Source organism: Sinohyriopsis cumingii, chromosome 15, assembly GCF_028554795.1.
Source record: "Sinohyriopsis cumingii isolate HCF-2022 chromosome 15, ASM2855479v2, whole genome shotgun sequence".
Lineage (NCBI taxonomy): Eukaryota > Metazoa > Mollusca > Bivalvia > Unionida > Unionidae > Sinohyriopsis > Sinohyriopsis cumingii.
Window position 1 is genome coordinate 102,591,596 of NC_142975.1, and position 20,571 is coordinate 102,612,166.

A 20,571-nucleotide genomic window follows, 5' to 3' on the forward strand; every position below is an offset into this window, starting at 1 on the left:
TGGTGAGCGCCTCTAAAACTTTCTCTGTAGAAGGACTAGCAAAAACAAGATTTTTAAGATGGCTGCCATGGTAGCCATATTGGATGACAGATCAATACATTTTCATGAGGACCAACTGGACATCAGAAAAAGCCTTTTACAGAAAACGCCATACTGATATGACCATCCATTGAGATGGACGAGTGATAAAAAGGAAATGTCAAGATGGTCACTGTCAGTATGACTTTCTCTTCAAGAGATTATCAAGATGGCTGCTGTAGAGGTCATTAGACACCACATTGACAGGAAATTCATCGATGACCAACATCAAAAGAACTTGAGAAACCCTCACTGATGTAACCATTCAATCCTTTATATTCATTTTGCACCAGCTAGTCTTTTGGTGACAACCCCAGGCTGATACGACTTTCTGTTCAAGTGGAATAATGATAACAATATTTTCAACATATGTGTAGTTTCAAAATTACCACCACTACAGACTCAACACAAAATGCTGATTAAATGTGTTGGCCCCAAAGTAATGACAAATCCATGCTTAATAACCTCACAAATAAGCAGGATACCAAAGCTCCTTGTCCACCACCTATCAAATAACAGAAGTTGTTTTTAAAAGTGTTTCATTATTTTTTTTATTTTTTTTTGTAATGTGACTTCAGAATATTGTTACATGTACTTCTTTAATCTTTCTATTTTTGGCTTGTTTAAATGCCCGTGGATACTTTCCAATGTATCCAGCAAGTATTTTATGAAGATCACTTGTGAAGTTACCTTTATAGTCAGCAATTTAGGGTCTGGGATAACCTTGATTTTGCCTTGTTCACTTTCCATGGATACAGCAAAAAAAAAACAAAACAAATGGATTACTGACCAACACATTATGTTGATGTTATAAATGTTATCTGCAAGACAATTCATGGTGTCAGAATAATAACGTAAACAAAATTGATATAGATGACCATGATGTGAGTCAATTTCCCAGCAAATTCATAAACATGATCAGGTCTGTTTACTTATATTTTAGTAACAACATTACAAAAATCTGGTACATCATAGAATAACTAAGGGAACAATATGATGAACTCAAATCAAAGTCAACAAAGTTGTAAACAATAACAAAAGTTAGGTAGGCCCAATCTTCTAACCTCAATTTTGGACAAAGGTCAAGAACACAATACAAATTAAATACATATACCCCATGGAAAAATGCATAGTAGATCATATAAGGAAACTGTTGGATTCTATGATAGAAATTTGAGAAATTATACAGTGTGCAACATATCACAAGACACAAGGCTGAGGTATATCTGTATGGCAAGAAAAAAATCTAATCTTTACAAGTATGCACCAGTCATGTTTCAGCAGATGAGACAAAAAAGTTAGATGTATCACCTGCCTGTGTGGGTGAGTGTTTATAATGATTTGATCAATTTCAAAATCATTCTTTGTAGTATTACCTCCCCTACTGATATATACATTTGTACACATTGTAACCTAAGAATATATGTTCAACAAATTACAAATGTATTGCATCACATTTAACATGCAGCTAATTACATCTAACACATTCAACATTCCTAATTCTTGCTGACACTAGGTCTCTGTTAGTAAAGCAGTTAGAGCATCATTGTCAGCCTAAAGTTGCTAAAACTATCAAGTTTAAGCCCTGAGGAATTATGTCTCAAGAAGAATAATGTATAGTTATCAAAGGCATATACCCTGATGAAGTTCTCTGTGTAAAACAGCAAACATTAATAAACATGCCAACCTCAAAGGAAAAGCATACTTTTATCAACACTAACTGGTTAATTAATTTATAATGCTTGTGTTACAATAAAGTCATAATAATGCTTGCATCAATGCAAAAAGATTAGTACAGATGATCAGTAAACCTAAGAATTATCCCATGTTTATCAAAATATCCAAATATGTTAAGTCATGTCAAACAAAAAAACTGCCACATGCTTACAGCATGGATGTGCATGAGTGATATTTTTGTCCTACGTTAATGCTACATTGAATAAGACATGCTTAAAAGATGTACTACAATGAATGTAGAATATTCATACATGTACTTACACCACACGTTGATTTGAGACTTGAAAGACGAGATCCATGTTTCTTGTCCAGGCACTTGACTGTCACAATACAAAAGTCTATTTCTGTAAGATCGGTTGAGTATCAGAATTATTTCACTTTCCATTATAATGAGGCTTTCACTGTTTGAAATTGACTCTTTAATGTTATCTGTCTTGGTCTCATTACCAATCCACCATCTAATCTGTGGACGTGGCCTGCTGGGACTTGTTACACATTTGACGATCATCTGATCTCCCTCCAGAAAGGTTATGGATGAATCAGCAGGATTCATTGTTACACTGCTTGCATACACTGCAAGTAGCCAATCATTTGATATTGAACATTATACCTTAATGGACTTGTGATTTCTACCTAAAGGAAAATATGCAAGAGCAGTTGTCCAACTCTGGTGGTCGAGTGGCAGAGCTTCCACCTAGGATGTGGGAGGTCATGGATTCAAACCATGGCCAAGTCATACCAAAGACTTTTAAAAATGGTACCAACAGCTGCCTCACTTGGCGCTCAGCATTAAGAGGTTAGTGTTAGGACTGGTCGGCCTGGTGTCAGGATAATGTGACTGGGTGGGACATCATGCTACATGTCTGCGGCATGATGCTTCAGAGGTAAACATCATTATAAAATGTTACACTGCAGACATCGTAGTGATATGACTGAAAAATTGTTAAATCTATGTCAAAAATCTAAATCACACACACATACACACACACACACACACACACACCAATCAATCTGCAATAGTAAGGTGATTTGTATCAAAAATTCTTCAAATTCTGAATTGATGGTTTCTCTACTAATACAATTTAATGTCATATTAATAGATGAAAAATGCCTAATGTCAAATTTATTGGTATTACTATTTCATTAATAGCAATCATGCTGACTAAATGTCTATTTCTTTTGCAAATTTATAAAAGACTTTTAATCAGGTATGACTTCTGTCACACTGAGTCCAATTCTGTTGCAAAAATAATCATTAAAAGATACTGTATTTTTAATGCAAGTAGTCATTCTGGGATGGAAGATTGGCATCCGTTGTGGACATCTGAAAGACCTTCCTGCCAGGATTATGTCAAATACAGTCCCATTCAGTTGATTGCCTTATAAAAAATAATTCCAGGTTTTTCTTTTTTCAGCTATGACAAACATACTGCATAGTGGATCAACATCAAGTGTATAAATCTGAAAAGCCTTCACACTTGGGTACTTTCTTTCCATGGTGGCTCAGTGGTTAGATTACCATACTCACAATTGAAAGGGTGCATTTTCAAATCCTACCACTGAACCAGCCTGGTTCTGCTACTGTGGTATTTAATTTTGCTAGGCGCTTTACTATGAGTGTTATAGCATTGTGTTGCTGTGTTGTAAAACATCCAACTAAAACCAAAACTGTGTCCATTTTCAACAAATTCTGAAGTGGCAAATTTTGAGAACCAGTTTTCTAAAGACTGTTCTATATTTATGTAATGACAACAGATTTTGAGAGAAGATTTGTACTTTTTTCACAACCCTGCTAGTATGCTATCTATTAAATCCAGTAAGCCTTTTCTTGTTGTTTCAATTGCCTCATTCTGGTAATTAACTACTGTACCGTTTTCTTTTACAGAATTTCTGCATTTTACTTTGAATGTTTTATCTCAACATGCTTCATGTTTACATTTTAATTTTTTTGTGCAGTTCTTTTTATTTTAAAATCTTTCTCATTGTGGCACATGTGCTGACATGCCATTAGACTCTCCAACACGCACAAACACACACACTAATATATATATATATATATATATATATATATATATATATATATATATATATATATATATATCATACTGTTATGTATATCAATATTAAGTGTATTATTTTAGTAATCATGGTTTGCAAGGGTCACTTAGTTAATAATATTTTAAATACTAATTTCTCTATCATCATAGAGCTGCACTTTAAAGAAGAGGTAATTCTTGTATTAAGTACATAAATTTCACTCATAAGTTTCAAGGCTGAGTTATACTGTTGTTCATATAAACATCGTTTGATCTGACATCAGTTCTTGAAAGGCCAGGATAACCTAATTTCTGATAGCCATTAGTAAAGCACCTGGTTTTGTTTATAATTTAAGATTATTCTAGAATCATACTCGACACTTTTTGTATTGCATCTTCATTAATTATAAAACAGATGAATTACAGAGAATCAGGCAATATAATTATTAAAATTGGTCTTAGAAGGATATTTAATTGTGGTTAACTGAGAGGATTTATTTATTTATTTGTATCATTCATTGGAATTATACAATGTCTGGATTACTAAAAGATATATAGATGTTTCAGAAATTTTGAATTCACTTAAAGACATTTTGAGATTATGTCAGTGTATACCACAAATACAATAGTGAATATCCTTGGAATACCACTGTAGCTCATTTGGATTACTTTAAACTTTTTGACTTGATAGAACATTTAAAATTGTTTAGGATTTCATTCTCCATACTGCAAGTTATTTTTATCTTTCCACTCTGTATTTTAGGGAAATAAAGTATATGGTCAATTTTAGAAACCTTGTTGGTCTTTGTTCTGTTGTGTTATCTTATTTAAGACCATAGAGTGGTAGATTCATAACAAAACATACCGATATGCCTACCCACCTACATAGCTACCTAGCTACATACATATTTGAATATATAAATGTCATTATTTCTGTCATATTATGTACGATTCTCTAGATCCATTCTTATAATGCCATTTAAAGGTTTTTCCTGTTTTAGTAACATACAGCAAATGTTGTTGAATTGTTTTGTGCAGTTTTCTAAATTAAGGTTGTCCTATTTTAAGTAAATGCAGCCATGTTTACAATGGTTTAGCAGCAATTGTAAAAACTAAAAGCGATTGTATGCACTTTGCTTAATCTGGCTGACCTTTGTCCAATGGATATTTTAAGAACGGGTTTAAAATAGCAGGTTTTATGGATGATTGATAACATGCAAATGATGGACGTACAAATTACAGTGCTTGCCAGATACAGTACCATACCATAAGCTCACATTGGCCAATGACCATGCAAAATGAAAAATAGACCTAAACATGGCTGAGGTCACTCCTTTGTTGTATAACCGCCTTAATAGAGAACAAGTGGTCAAGACATCTAGGTCAGTAAAATGATTTCTGTTGAAATTTCTGCCAATTATGAATGCCTATTTAATGAAAACGACTCCTTAAAAGTTTCCCAAGTTTCTCTTCTGTATTTGATTGCAAATCAGCATCATGTCCACTATTGATTTGACCCAAATTTAGCATGTATTGTAGCAAAAACTGACCAAATTCTGAACAGCTGTTCTTCATGCATAAAGCAGCACAAATGTTTTGCATAAATCTGAAAGCCATTTATGCCAGGTGCTTCTTTAAATGTTTGGTCAATTCTGTATACAGTTGTCTGTTCAGATATTTCACTATTTTATTTTCTTTCTAATAGCAGACATCTAATAGCAGACTTACACTCCCCCAACCATGATCATTCATTCATGACATGTTAGAATTTCTATATTTACAACCCATCACCTGTCCCCACACTAAATAGACTGCCTTAGTGAAGATGATATGATATTCAGTCCTTAGTAACTGATTAATATATTCTCTATAAACTAAGCTTGAAAGAAAAAAAGAAATATGCTGAAAATGCAAGAGATGGTCGTTGTTAATCAAACTAAAACTGGTGTGACTTGCAAATATTTTCTACAACATGATAAAAGCTTCTGTTTATTCAAATTTCTTTTGTACATATATGCTCCCACACTAAACAGACTGCCTTAGTGAAGATGGATATGATAATCAGTCTTAAGTAACTGATTAACATGTTCTCTTTTAACTAAGCTTGACAAAAAATAGAAATATGATCAAAATGCAAATGATTGTTTTTGTTGATGTTGTTGTTGTTGTTGTGGGGTTTAATGCCATTTTTCAGCACACAATAGGCTATACATTGCAGCCAGTATTAATGGTGGAGGAAGAACCCGGGAACCACCGACCCACGAGAAGCTACTGGCAAGCTTTCTCACATACCCACATTGGACGAATCCGAGACTCAAACCCATGCAGACAGACGTGAGATGGCAGAGATCCATAATGGATAGCGCTTTAGGCCACTTGGCCACTTGGGGCCCCCATTGTTCTTGTTGTTGATAAAACTAAATCTGATGTCATGGCTGAGACTTGCAAACATTTTCTACAACATGCAGGGATCGCCAATGTCACAAATTGCGATTTTTATTCCTTATTGGCAATTTTTTTGGCGACATACTTTTTTTGGTTATTTAATTAGTACATACAATCATGGATTTGGACTGGATAAATTAAAAGGCAGAACGAAAGGAAGCCACAAACTTGACTAAGCAATGCATTGGAATCAATCTGTTACACAAATGATCCTTTGTTCGTATTGACAACCCCATCTTTACAGTGCATTGTTACATCATAATCTGCTTATGCTGACATCTGGGCTGAGTACTGTATGCTGCGATACAGTCAATCATGCTACCGCACTATACCTACAACTGACCGACTTCTGAAGACGCGAATAGAACAGATAAAATTAATTGTATGGCTAATCCTTCTGTTTTTTTTATACATATACTAATACAATAGTTTTGCTGAACCTTCATAGAAAACTGATAACCTTTGAAGTACCGACTACTGTGTATAAATGCAAAGCAAATGGAAAAAATCTCAATCACAATTACATCTGTCGCCAGTGCAGCATTTTACTTATTGATCTTGTCCTCTTGCCATCAGTCCCGTGTTACGGCTGCAGAGACTTAAATTCCGCAACAAGAAATAGCAAAAAAAAAACAGTTTTGCATAATTAATAATAATTATTTATTTCTCAAAATACAGGAGTGAAAGAATCCCTAAATTGGGTGTGAATTTATGCTTATATATACGGTCCAATATTGCCAGGTGTTGACTCGTGTAAGTTTCATTCGTGGGAATGGAGATCCTATTTTTCTTGTCGAGAAAATTTATACAGCATTCAGTGATCATTCTTGGGATTTAAGAAGCAATTCACTACAAGCTTTGTGAAGCTAGCCATAAGGGGGGGGGGGCTGCTGAGAGACTACTGGTGTCACCTGTCAGCACTGAGGACTGTGAACGTGGATTCAGTAAGATGAACCTCATAAAAACTGACATCAGAAATAAGCTCTGCATCTCATCTCTCGAGAATTTAATGAGAATCAGCATGTACAGTTGTGAAAAATTAGACTTTGATACTGCATTCAACAAGTGGGCAGCCCTAAAATTGTGACGGATCTTCATGTAACACTTTGTAACATTTTGTTAATGCTTGTTGTAATTAAAGTATTAACTAATCCATCTTTTGTAATTTTCATTGCCTGTTACATTAATAGACTAAATTAACACTTGGAGAAATATACACTACTTTTTTTGGCGACACTTTTTGAAAATTGGCGACAAAATATTGAGGTTGGCGATTTTTTTGGCGACAGCTTTTTAAAAGCCAGGACCATCCCTGAACATGACGAAAGCTTCTGTTTAATCAAATTTCTTTTTCACAGATATGGCATGTATATCACTTCCAATTGTGTTTTTGAGTGGATTTGAATGTGTTTAAGTGTGCATGTGTATATGGAAGCCAATTATTTCATATTACAGAACAAACTGTGTTCTACCTGTCACACTGATAATTGTTGTTGTGGATGTCACTGCATTTCCTGGGTTAATGTTATAGCCCTGGCAGAAGAGGTTCATCCCATGATCAGTGTTTGATGCAATGAAAGTAAATGTGCTTATCACCTTGTAAAGACCACTGTAAGACTCATTTCTGCTGTTAACACCATCATGTACAGCCATATTCCCTTTATACCACACAATAATAGAGGCTGGACGACTGAGTCCTGTTTCACAACGAAGAGTGATGGATGTCCCATTCAAAATGGTGATATTTGATCCAACAGCTGCAGATGTGTCGTCATACACCAAAGTTATAGTTGGTACTTGCACTGAAATTGCAATTTAAAAAAAATGAATAAACGTAGCCTAATAATTTACAGAAATGTTAAAGACCAATAATTTTAAGGATCTATTTCAGAACCAAGGAAGTAAGCTAGCATTCAGACAATATGGTAATATAAATTTAGCACATACAAATCTTTTCCAAGTCGCTTTTAATGTTAAAGAAAGTAATGTATGATTTTTTTGTTACCAGTAAAAATAATAATAATAATAAGGTGGACATAGTACAGTGCCTAATTTTAGAGCTCTAAGCATTTCACAATGTCAGATAAGACTCAAACCCATGACATAAGAGGTGAGATGTCAGCAATCAGCAGAGCCAAGCATCTTAGACACCTCAACCACCCGGAGCCCCCTGTTTGGGAAGTAAAGGTAGCTATAAGCTTGTGATAGTAGGTAAAGTAGGCACCTTCTTCAGGAAAGTGGGGTTGGTCCTTGATATCTATATGCTGTAGGTGTAAATGCATTGAAAAGATGCAGACAGGAAGATGCCGACAAATTGTAGTTCCAACTGTTAATGGAGAACTGGTAGATGTAGCCCAAAGTCACAACAATATGATTTCTCAATTATTTAAAAGTTGTTTTTTTTTTACTGGTTAATCAATATTCTACATGTTCTCAGTGACATCATGACTACTGTTGATTTAGGAAACAATAACAAGATATAGAACAGTCTTTTATTTAGATCAGAAAAGCCGCACTACATCTGTAAAGGAGTGTTTGATTCCTTGAGTGAGAGAATGGTGGTCAATAATGATTGATCACCCTCTTCTTAACAGCCTTTAGAACAAATGTATGTATGATAGTAATGTAAGCCAGATATAAATCTCAGTGTATGGAGTGCTTAATTTCGCCAACAGAGAAAAATGTATGTCCATTTATGTAACAGTTGCCAAAATCATATAGCAATTTCATTCTGTCAGTGGATAAATGTAAAGATTTTCCAGATTACCTTCCCCTGCTGGCCAGTTACAAAATCAAACTAGTGCAATAAGAAGCCAATGTATTCTTATCAATGGCCAAAATAAAGCATAGTTGTCAAATTAAAAGTATGCTATCTTTTCAAATATGCCTTAAGAGGCATTGGCATCCTAAGAGCCCACAGGTTGGATACAGCACAAAAATAGCTTTTATCCATTTCGCTTACATCAAAGGGTCTGGCATTATAAATTGATCATCTGGCCCAGGCCCTGTAGGAAGTTGCCATGCCTGCTTTTAAATAATAAAATGACTGGATATTTAAATCTGAGCAAATGAAAACAGGATGTTTTTTCCAAATAAGGTGTTTTCTTTGAAGCACTTAATTTACTCACAGAGAAAGGATAGTTGCATATGGGAGAAAACCTCACATAACCATAAACACACTGACATTGAATTAAAACAACAGACCAAGTTTCTATCTTTAAAATCCACTGGATAATAAAATATATTGTTGGCTTAATTGGATGCAATCGTTACTGCTCTCAACAGTTCAATAGGGAGTTTGAAGGTAATGCAAGTGTCATATGTGTTCATACTTGCACTCATTAGTGACTGGATGGTAATGCTCTTCAAACTTCTTTGAGTGAATCTTCTTCAGCACCGAGTTGTTCTTCTCAACCATAATGGTAGTATTGTCAGAAATGTATCTGATGAAATTTGACCAAAACATATGCCTCAAATATGGGACTGACTATTTCACTGGTTTGTACTGATGTCAAATACATCTGGTAGCACTACATCAACGGATATTGTGCACTCCAGAATGACTAAAGTTAATATAGTGTTTGCAGTATGTGCAAAGAATAAAATGCTTTCACTTACTGCTGTGCTTCACAAAGTCAAGTTGACTTCTGAAATTTAGTTCTGCTGTGCTCTGCTTCCCTCACCAATTGATCATTGTTTCCTTAATCACAACTGCTATTTATATATTGTAGGCTTAAGAGTAAAAAAAATTATTTTTGCACGATACATTTTTTATGGTGGGTTAATTGTGCAGTCTTCTAAAGTTCCTTGTAAACTTCTTTTGCACAAAGATTGCTGTGAAATATTGAGCAGATTATTAGTCTCAAAGTGGAGGAACCCTGGATTCAATGTTTAATGATCAGATACAGCTGTAATTTTTCTTCTTTAATTGTTGGAGGCATTTATCGATGCTTCCAGCTTCTATGTAGATTATTGAATTATATCATTGATATCAACATTCCAGCAAGTTAAAATAATATTGTGCCTGTCTGGTGAAAAAGTGATGATTACAATAATTAATCAGAACTTTAAAAACTTTATCTGAAATAAAAACCATTATTTTAATTGCTCATAAATTTTGCACTTACTTCAATTGAGAAGTACACATAATTTGTAGTGTACAAAATAGTTTCATGTTTTCAAATGTTAGTAAAAATGAATATCAGAACCATATTACCTTTCACATACAACATGTGCTGGGTAGATGCTATGACACTGGAGTTCAGAGATGAGTAAGCCAGGCAATAAATAGTTTTGTTATGGTGTTTGTTATTACTTGGTGTAAATGTCAGCTTGCTCTCCATGTACTCTAACCCATTGTCTCCAGGCTTAGCAACATTTTCTATCCCAGCTATAATATTTGTGTTTCCAATGTACCATCTCACGGTAGCAATAGGTCGACTTGTAGAGGTCATGCATTTCAAGGACATTACTGATCCCTGGACAAGCTCCGCAATGCTGGGTAGGTCACTGCCATTCATATCCTTCAATGTCACCGATGTCAGATTCACTGAACAAAGATACAATCAGTACATGTATAAACCTATTAAAACAGGCATAAATAGAAACATGACAACCTTCAAATTTAAAAGAGCAGTACATTTATAAACTTATAATAATCAAAATGTACATCTTACCATAATTTACCATAGCAAGTTATCATTACTATGTGTTTTCTTTTTAAAATATTACAATACAAGTGATACAGACATCAAAACTAAGGGTCTCACTCACTTGTGAATCTTCAAGAACTTTTTAAAGATTGATTATAACATCCAGTAAGTCTGGATGATCCATTTGTAGCCAACATACTGCTTTGTAGTTAAAAACATGGTCAATGGAGACTCAGACAACATAAACAAATATTACTGTGAAACTGATGTATGCTGACACAGGAGTAGCAGTAAGGTAAAAACCTGTCGTCAATGATATCTGCTGTATGTGACTGCTTGTCATACATCACCACAATCATCATGCATGCATTGATTTTATTACATGAAAACATTGTCTTGAGAAATGGCATGCATAATGTGACTACAGACCATGATTTTCATTCAAAATATGCATTTTGACACTGCTATGACATTCTTAAAACAAATCGTGAGGACTGTATCCAGGCTTGGAGTCCTAGTATGAATGAAAATATTAATCTCCTGTAACAACTTCAACTATACGATTTAGAACATCATGGTAACTCAACATTGCTTTAACATTTGACATTCTTTTGAACTGAAACATCTTACTAGAGATGATTGAAACATTCAAAACCTTTACTTAACGAGGTAGTAAACATAATTTGTTCTTCTGGAACCAAAAGGTATTCAATGACAGGGATTCTTTTTGTTCTTCTTTTTATCAAGATATGCAATATGCAGTCTTGAACCTAACTCACTGTGCAGAAAACATTTTCTTATATTTACCATGAAAATGCCCTCTGACCTCTGGACCCCGTATTCCATAGGTTTCCTTATTACGTAAGTACAAGCCATCTATAATGCCTAGTCAAGGTACTTAACGTTATTCTACAAATCTCATTTTCCTTTGAGGTGCAATGACCCTGGCTTTTGATCTCTTTAGAACAAAATCATTAGGCCTCTTCCATATTATATGTGAAAGCCCTCCACAATCTTCTGTCACAGTATAGTCTTGAACTGAACTTACTATGAGAAAAAATATATGTCTTCTTTCACCTACTGTAAATTGACATGTGCCCATTTGACCACAAATTTAGTCTGTTTCAGCATAACGGAGAACTCAAAGTTTTGTGCACAAACCATTTTCTTTCTGCCATAGTGAACTTGACCATATAAATTTAGACTCAAAAATTTGATATGCTTCTTCCTTACTGCAACTTGAAATCACTGATAATTTCTGTTTTGTTTTTCATTGGTTTTAATGGCAATTTCAACACATTACTGGTCCCTAGGTGGCCAAGTGTCCTAAAGCATGCACCTTTACCAATCACTACTATTTCACTTTTGTCCATGTTGCTTCTAGTCAGCCAAATGTGGGTATGTGAGAAAGTTTGCTAGTAGCTTCCCATCGATTGGTGGTTCTTACAGGCTTTTCCCAGGTTCTTCCTCCACTAGTTATAATGGCTGCCTGTCATGTGCTGAAAATTGTTGTTAAACCCAAAACAACAGCACATTACTGGTTATATCATACACATGAAAGTGCCTTTCTCAAGAACATACTAAGGACTTGCAATGCCTGGGCAGGTATACTGAACCTGACCCCTTTGGATTACAAATATGATGGCCAACCAACTGAGCTACTGTGGCCGCCCCACCATCAACAAAATTTGACCCAGATCTGTGATGTAGAACTAATATTCTTCTACAGAGGCCTTTGATGTTTTAAAGTGAAGCAATTTAAAATCTCTCTCAGTTGTACACTTTCTGTGTAAAAAAGTGAAAAATGCAAGAATTACCTGCAAAATTTACATAACTTGAGGATTCTGAATATTTGATGTCTCCACCAAGAGCAGGATGCTGTACTCCACAAACAAATTTAGTTTTGAAAGGAATGTTCGCTTGGAAGGTAGTTCCACGAGTCAGAAGTAGTGTGCTGGTATAGATAGCCTCAAGCTGATCACATGGAGTGGCATTACTCACCATAACACCATCTGTGACACTGTATCGAACTATTTGCTGTTCAGTTGCCTGAAATATATTTTGTTTTTTAGAGGAGAAGTAATTTTAATTACGTAATGTTTTTCAGTCACTAGTCCTCAGTCTAAAGAGATTATTCACTCCACCAATTAATGATTAGAAGTCTTGAAATAAAAACAGCACACTCCCAGTCTGATATCTTAAGCAACGTCTGACAACTGTCATCTCCTTCTCTGGCAGAATGAGACTTACAGGGCATCAGACACACAGAAGGTACTTAAGCAGTAAAAGCAGGCAAGTAGTACATAATTAAACAATTTTTTCTCACACCCCCACCCCTGTTCCTCCCCAAAATATAATATATAGCATATAACACTTGCTATTATGCTTCATTACTGAAATTGCCATCCTAATGGATGGCTGATGGTGTAAGACTGGGTTTGAGGAAGATAACATTTCTACGCATCCCAAAAAATGGTTTACAATATGAATTATTTTCTAACATAAATGATCAATAAATTTGTATTCAGCTAACTGTTATTGTTGTAGAAATTGGGCCTTTATATAACAGATTGTGATGTAATTTCATTAAATATAGTAGAAATGTGCGTCCTGTGATGACTTACGAAAATTTACGTAGTGGCCCCCATGTAAAAATTATTACCTACCCCTGCTGGAAGATAAAGCAGTAAAAGTAAATTTGCTGTTAGCCAGAATGCTCTACTGCTCATTAAAATCCTTCTCAATGAATGACACAATTGATCAAAGAAAACAAGATGAGCAAATGTAGTGAGACCAACAACAGATGGCTTTATGACATCATCCAAAGAACGATGATCCAAAGAACGCAAGACAAGGCTATAGCTCTGACTTTGACGGTTTTGTGTTTGCTTGAAAGATATAAATCTGTCATTGAGAGCCTTATAATGTCTTTTCATAGTCATAAAAATAAAGATCCACCTCAAGATGGTGGCTTCCGAAAAATCAGAGTTACCTGTCAAAGGGAATAAAAGATTATTATGGTCCATTCTGTTCTCTTTTGGTTTAGACAGAAATGTAATGCTCTAAATGGGCAAATGAACCTATCTTGATTCTCCCAAGCATAGATATAGCTGGGATACAATTGAGATGGAGGATATAAATAGGATCCACCAAAAGAAGCTGATTCTTGGCCAGAAACCAAGTCTGTCAAATATAGATTGACCTAGTGCTAATTACTGCTGAACTATAACACTAATATTTTCCATTGACATGATGTGAATTTCACTTATTTTCCTTGCCAATGCTAAGGAGAAAATGAAGATTGTCTTAAGGATAGGGCCCTTGAAGGGGGCTTTACTCAAAAGTTCATAAGAATGTTTAGATAATGACCAAAGAACACATCAGGACTTTTACCTCAGCATTAAAGGGTGAGACACTGGTCTATACAGCTCCCTTCTGAAAGTTGTTGCTTTGACTCTATAGTAGAACCAAAAAGAACTTCAGAGTATTGGAGAGGGCTGCTCTTTAGCCAATGATGGTAATCTTTTTTCTTCCAAGAAAAAGAAGAAATTTGCAAATGCAGTTAATGGATATGTACAATCAATGCATTTCCTATTGCACCAAGTACTGAAAAATCTCCACTTGGTGCCCTAAACCTTGGAAATCAATTGCCTTCTATCTCAAATCACGCATTTGGCAATCTTGCTTGACAACTGGCCCTAGGAAATAAATTGCTTGAGGCAGACATGAAAGTGGCAAAGATTAATAGTTCTGCAACAGAGACAGTTGGTGCTGCACTGACAGCAGATTCCTCCTCAACATCACGTGTCGGGGTTCACTGACCAAACAGACTTGGAGACAGTTAAACCATGATCTCTGGGAGCTATCTGGATAAGCCATTATTTAGATTCAGTAAATAAACCAAGATATGCTGAAATCTGTGAATGCATAACCAAGAAAGTCAATCCAAACTCTCAGTGAAAGTGTCCACTACCTATGCCTCCTATAGTCAGGCACTCGAGTGCCACACAGAGGAAGCTTGTTGTTTCACTTCACTGCAAACACCATTGGCCTTAATTCCCCACAGATAAAATATATTTTTTTTTCCAAAATATCACAGATCTCAAACAATGTTAAAACAGAGGAGGTTCCATAATCCCAAGCATAAAGAAGGGACAGGAGTGCTACTGATCTAAAAATACAATAAGATAGTATGCAACTGTATATTGCAAAAACTTAACGAAAGGAAATCTATTCATTTACACCACGAAATTTATGTCTTTAATCAGATGGATATAATGATAAGTAAAAAGTAAAACTATAAGCTATCATCAGACTTACCTGATAGTACCATGAAATATTTGGAGATGGATATGAACAATTAACTGTCTCACAGATCAAAACGACAGATTCCTGACCAAGATCTCTATCAGAAAGTATTGGCTGCACATACTTCACACCCACTGGAGATGCTTTTGAAAAAATAAAAGCAAAAAAGCAAAATGTAAACACTGAAAAGAACTTTGTGTGAATGCATGTGTGAGTGCTGGGGAAATAGCTCACACAATACATTAAGTTCACTACATTTATTTATTGAAACCTGTTATGTATATTTATATTGTGTACCCGACTTTTATCATATTTATGATCAAGGATTGTGGAGTTTGGCCTACCTGACTTGTGTCATACTTCTAAGAAGATGTTTATTAAAATATAAGTTCAATGCCTTGCTTGAGAGTTAAAGTAATTTTCCATTAGTTTTACAGAAAATACTATTGTGTCTGAGGTAAAGTGAAAAATGTATATCTAGAGGTTTGATAAATAAATGTTTCATTCTTGTTTCATATCAGTGTTTCAAATCATTTATAGTTATCTTCTGACATACTTCTAGAAGATTTATTTATTTCAATCATTCATTGGAATTACAGAGTGCTCTTTGATTGTATGGACTAAAACACTACTTCTGGAACATTAGGACATTCAACGCTATTGGAATTCATGCATAACGTTCTATACTTTTGAACTTGTGAGAGGACATTTAGGATTTGATTCACAATTATTCTAAGCCTTTTGAATTTTCACTTTGTATTCAAAGGAAATAAATTATTTGTTGATTTTATTACAATTTCTGGTTTTAACTTAATTTCCTTTACATATTTTAAGAATGGAGTCACAACAAACTGGGGGTTCCTTTGGGAAATGATTTTCTTTTGAAACATTGCTGATATATTAAAAATTCTCTTCAAAATTTAAAAAGACTTAGAATTTTCATTGTCCCTGGTAAAAATTTTAATTTCACACACTTGAGAAATCTTAGTTGTTGTTGTTGTTGTTGTGGGGTTTAACGCCATTCTTCAGCACAGGATAGGCTAGAAATCTTTAGTGAAACCAGTGAGCATTCATAATGTCATCTAATATTTGTTCAAGTCCTAACATGGGAGTGTCAAGAGTTGTTTGTAATCATCATCATCATCATCATGACTTTAATTAGAATTATAGGAACTAATCTACACTGAGGACGTCTGGTATGTACAATACAGTATACACATCACAGTGTCACAACAATTGAAATTACCACAAGAAACATTTTCAATCAACATTTAATGTTGTTGCTTTGTTTTCTTTAAACATCAAAGTGTAAGAATGACCAAAATCTCCTAGGAAATGCCCTCATGTAGAGTGCAAGTCGCTTATGACTTCTACTCTAGACAATTATTATATTATGGGTGGGTGGAGTGATAAAGGGAGAGTGTCACTTAATGATTTCTACTCTATGCAATTATTATATTACTGGTGGGTGGAGAGACAAAGGGAGAGTTTCACTAAGGACTTCTACCATATACAGTTATAATATTATGGGTGGGTGGAGAGATAAAGGGAGAGTTTCACTTATGACCTCTACTATATACAGTTATTATATTATGGGTGGGTGGAAAGATAAAGGGAGAGTGAAAGAACTGTGTGACATGATACAACTTGGAAAAATTACACTTTTTGGCTTTCTAGATAAATTCTTGGGGGGCCTCAGGTTGGGTTGGGCCAGTGGTATACAGCACTTGCATTAAATGATCAATGCCAGTTCACCTCTGTCCGAGTGGGTTTGAGTCTTGGGCAAAAGATTTTCAATTTGATATTGTATACCTTAGAGACTTATCTTATCCTGGACTGAATAATCCACATGGCAACTTGGTCCAAAGCATTTTCTTTGTAGAGAGATTGTTGAAAATAAGGCAAGCATGAAGGTGGACAATATGTGGGCTATTGTAGGGGAGAGATCCTGCTTTATGATATAAGTTATCTTGTTGGAGGTAATGTCCTGGGATGACCCATCAACAGATCAAGAAGATTGCTGAAACATGATCACTGGGGCCACAAAGGGGCAATCAAAATGAGCTGAGCTGAGAAATGGCTTAAAGTGAAAGGGGAGCTTGTTGTTAAGCTTAATGTCAAACTGGGAGTCAGCTATAGATCGGTGAAGACACTTTATGTGATAATTATTTTCCCTCTCCTTAAAAGACTGTCCGCCAGAATGTTATTCTGACTGGGAATGTGGCACACTTGAATGAATATTCCTTCTGAAGCTCTCCAAACCTCGATCAGAAGATGTATGTGTTCCTCCTTGCCTCATGACATATGATAACAATGACTTGTCAGAGAAGAGCATCATGCAGCGGCCTCTTATTTGCTAAAACATCCCTGAAGGCCTAAAAAATAAAGCCCACATTTCCAAATTGACAACATGGAGAATAGATCCTTCTCAAGACCATAAACCTTGACAAATGGCATCCTCCAGCTCTACACTGAATCTAATGTGTCTGCAAAAGTGGTGTTTGGGAAGGAGGAGCAGTGGGGGGGGGGGGGCTCCAGCCAGAAGTAAGGCATGATTTTCACACCAATTAAGATGCTGGTGGAAATCCTAACCATGACAAATTTGAGCATTCAAGGGATTCCTGTGTAGTTTCCAAGCCGCCAAAAGGAGAAATTGGAGTGAATGCAAGAGTACCCTACCTAGGGAACTGGGTCTGCCGTGGCATTCAAAGTCTCCAGCAGAGGGGAAAAAGGACAAGCTGACAACTCTCAGCATCTACAACTGGGACAGGATCTTGTCTGTGCTGTTTGGAAGGGTTATGCTTAAGTTTGATAAAAAACTAATCCTGGTCACTATGGACGAACAGCAAGACAGGTCTAGTCTGAATGAATCTAGACTCCCATTATGGATCAACCAAACATCAAAGTATTGGAGGACTGGGTTAAATGAGCTGCAACTATTCCCATGACCATGGTAAAAGCTCTGGGTGCAGAGGCTGGGTCAAATGGCAAAGCTCAGAACTGAAAAACAAAATCTGAGATGCTTTCTGTGTGGAGGAAAGATAGGAACACAAAGGTATGCATCCCAAAGATCTTGGGGACCAGAAAATCACCAAGTTTTATGGCATTCTCACTGAGTGAGGATGTGTTCTCCATCTTGAATGGCTCCTTGAGTAAAAATCTGTTTAGAGAAGAAAGTTCAATAATAAGACAAGCCTTTCCAACATTCTTGGCAACCTGGAAAATCTTGGAATACAAGAATCATGCTGGGCTTCAACACTGTCAGAAAATGTGATTTTGTTCACTAACAGGCAACAAAATGTATCATCTGGCAATAGTTTTGGCAACAAAATTGTTGATGATTATAACTTGTATATACAATCTAGGCTTTAGAGTGGAGAAATTCAAAGGCTCTATTTGCCAATCGTGGATGCACAAGTCATGTGCTTTCTTTATTTCCTATTTACAGCAACTGCATTTGACACATTTCCAAGAAATCAGATGTTTGCTTTCTATTTGAATCTTTGTCCAACAAATTCATTATGTTGACAAATATAGTATGTTAGCAGACCAGTCAGTACTTGTAAAGAAAATAGTGTCAGATGTTACACAAAACAGGCATTAAAGGAGAAACTTGATGATGTTGTATGACTGAAAAATGTTAGCGCAATTGGATCTTTTCAATTTCAAAACATGTCAGATCAGGAAAAGGACAAATCAACACCGTCTTACAAATTTGAAAAAAGAAAACAGGATGCAATACACCACTCGGACTGAGCACATTGTCATGCTCATTGTAGAAATGAGAATTTGTGAGCTTCATGATCATTCAGCAAAGTTAGTGCTGAATGCAAATAATTTATAAGTTTTGTGCTTGTATTTCAGTTCTAATCCATATGAATTTTGCTCATTTGAGATCATAATTATGACCACTGTAGAACCAGGTTATTGTAATTATTGCATGCGATTTCTAGATTAAATTTTTTAAGCTCAGATCAGGCTCTTTGGACACTTATATTAGCAATAATTATATCACTCTCAGAGTCGGCATAGACATGGAAAAATATTGACGCCTTACCATGTTGAAAATTAAAAGAGGGTAACCTCAAAATATATAAAAAGGGCCTTTCATGCATACTCAAGAAATATAGGGTTCTCATGCAGGGCTGACCCACTGTTCTATTGGATTCTGACCCACCCTAATGGGAGAATAGAATTTCCATTGTTTGTTCAGGTAATTTCCTGCCAGAAAAGTACTAGTTATGTAATAGTGTTACAATCTCTATGATTACATAACAAGATAGGTTGATAACCAATAAGTTTTGTATAATTAAAATATTATCTATTTTCCTAAAATACAGAGTGAAAGAATTAAAAATAACTGACAGTAGGATAGCAATTCCTAAAATCCTAAAATTTATGTCAATTCCAATTGATCAAATATATTTTGAATATATTCCAAAGGTATTCTGAATGATAACTATAATGTACTGATGTACAAACAATACAGAAAGATCACAGGTATATCCTTTACATGAATTCACATTAAATACAATAGAATTAAAAACCAAAATGTCCTTGAATGTTTCACAGAAATTCCATACATCTATTAGTCCAAATAGTCTTTAAATGTTTCACAGTAAGTCCAATCAGCTATATTTGAAAATGTCGATGAATTATAGCACTGCAATATTCCAATGACCGATTAATGAATAAAGTCTCTCATTACTCTCTCAAGACAAACAAAACCTTAACAAATGCAATTTCCATATCTCTTTTCTTTTATACAGATGATAATGCGCAATTGTCAGACTGCTTATACCAAGCTTTCAATGAATCATTTAGTAAATGCCAGCCAAATCAGCTGATTCAAATTGGCAAATAAAATAATTGGTCAAGAGCCAAACTCAGCATATGCATGACCTCCATGCATTTAACTCATTGCCTTATTGGATCACATGGTGTCCCCCTAATACAAAACCCACTCATTAAATCTAAGACATACTCGTGTAAAAAATAGTATTATGAAAATAATGTATGTGATAAATATAAACATAACAATAGTAGCAGGTATGATGATGGTATTACTGATATTAAACTTGTTTTGTTGTGAATCAAGAACAGCAAAAAGCAATAGTGTAATACACAATGCTTTGTTGAAACTTTTTGGAGTAATGTTGTTAACAATCTTTCACAAGTTAGGCATATGAAAATTAGCAATTGGCCATAAAATCCACTATGACTGCAATAAAATATGTTACTGAGTTACTCTAGATCAAATGAATGTACACTGGGCTTGAGGACAAGTAAACCAGATGTAGTGGACATCAACAATT

The 20,571-nt window shown here is 35.2% G+C and overlaps 1 protein-coding gene across 1 annotated transcript in view; it reads right to left on the bottom strand.

Moving 5' to 3' along the window:
- Positions 1–214: 214 nt before the first annotated feature.
- The window catches only part of LOC149782396 (uncharacterized), a 45,741-nt gene continuing 25,384 nt past the window's right edge, over positions 215–20,571 (bottom strand). The window contains exons 4-9 of the mRNA XM_089935127.1: positions 15,269–15,399; positions 12,766–12,997; positions 10,513–10,845; positions 7,769–8,098; positions 2,077–2,388; positions 215–330 (exon numbers count right to left, since the gene is read on the bottom strand). Of these exons, the coding sequence (XP_089791253.1) occupies positions 215–330; positions 2,077–2,388; positions 7,769–8,098; positions 10,513–10,845; positions 12,766–12,997; positions 15,269–15,399 (1,454 nt within the window). The remainder of the gene's footprint in view (positions 331–2,076; positions 2,389–7,768; positions 8,099–10,512; positions 10,846–12,765; positions 12,998–15,268; positions 15,400–20,571) is intronic.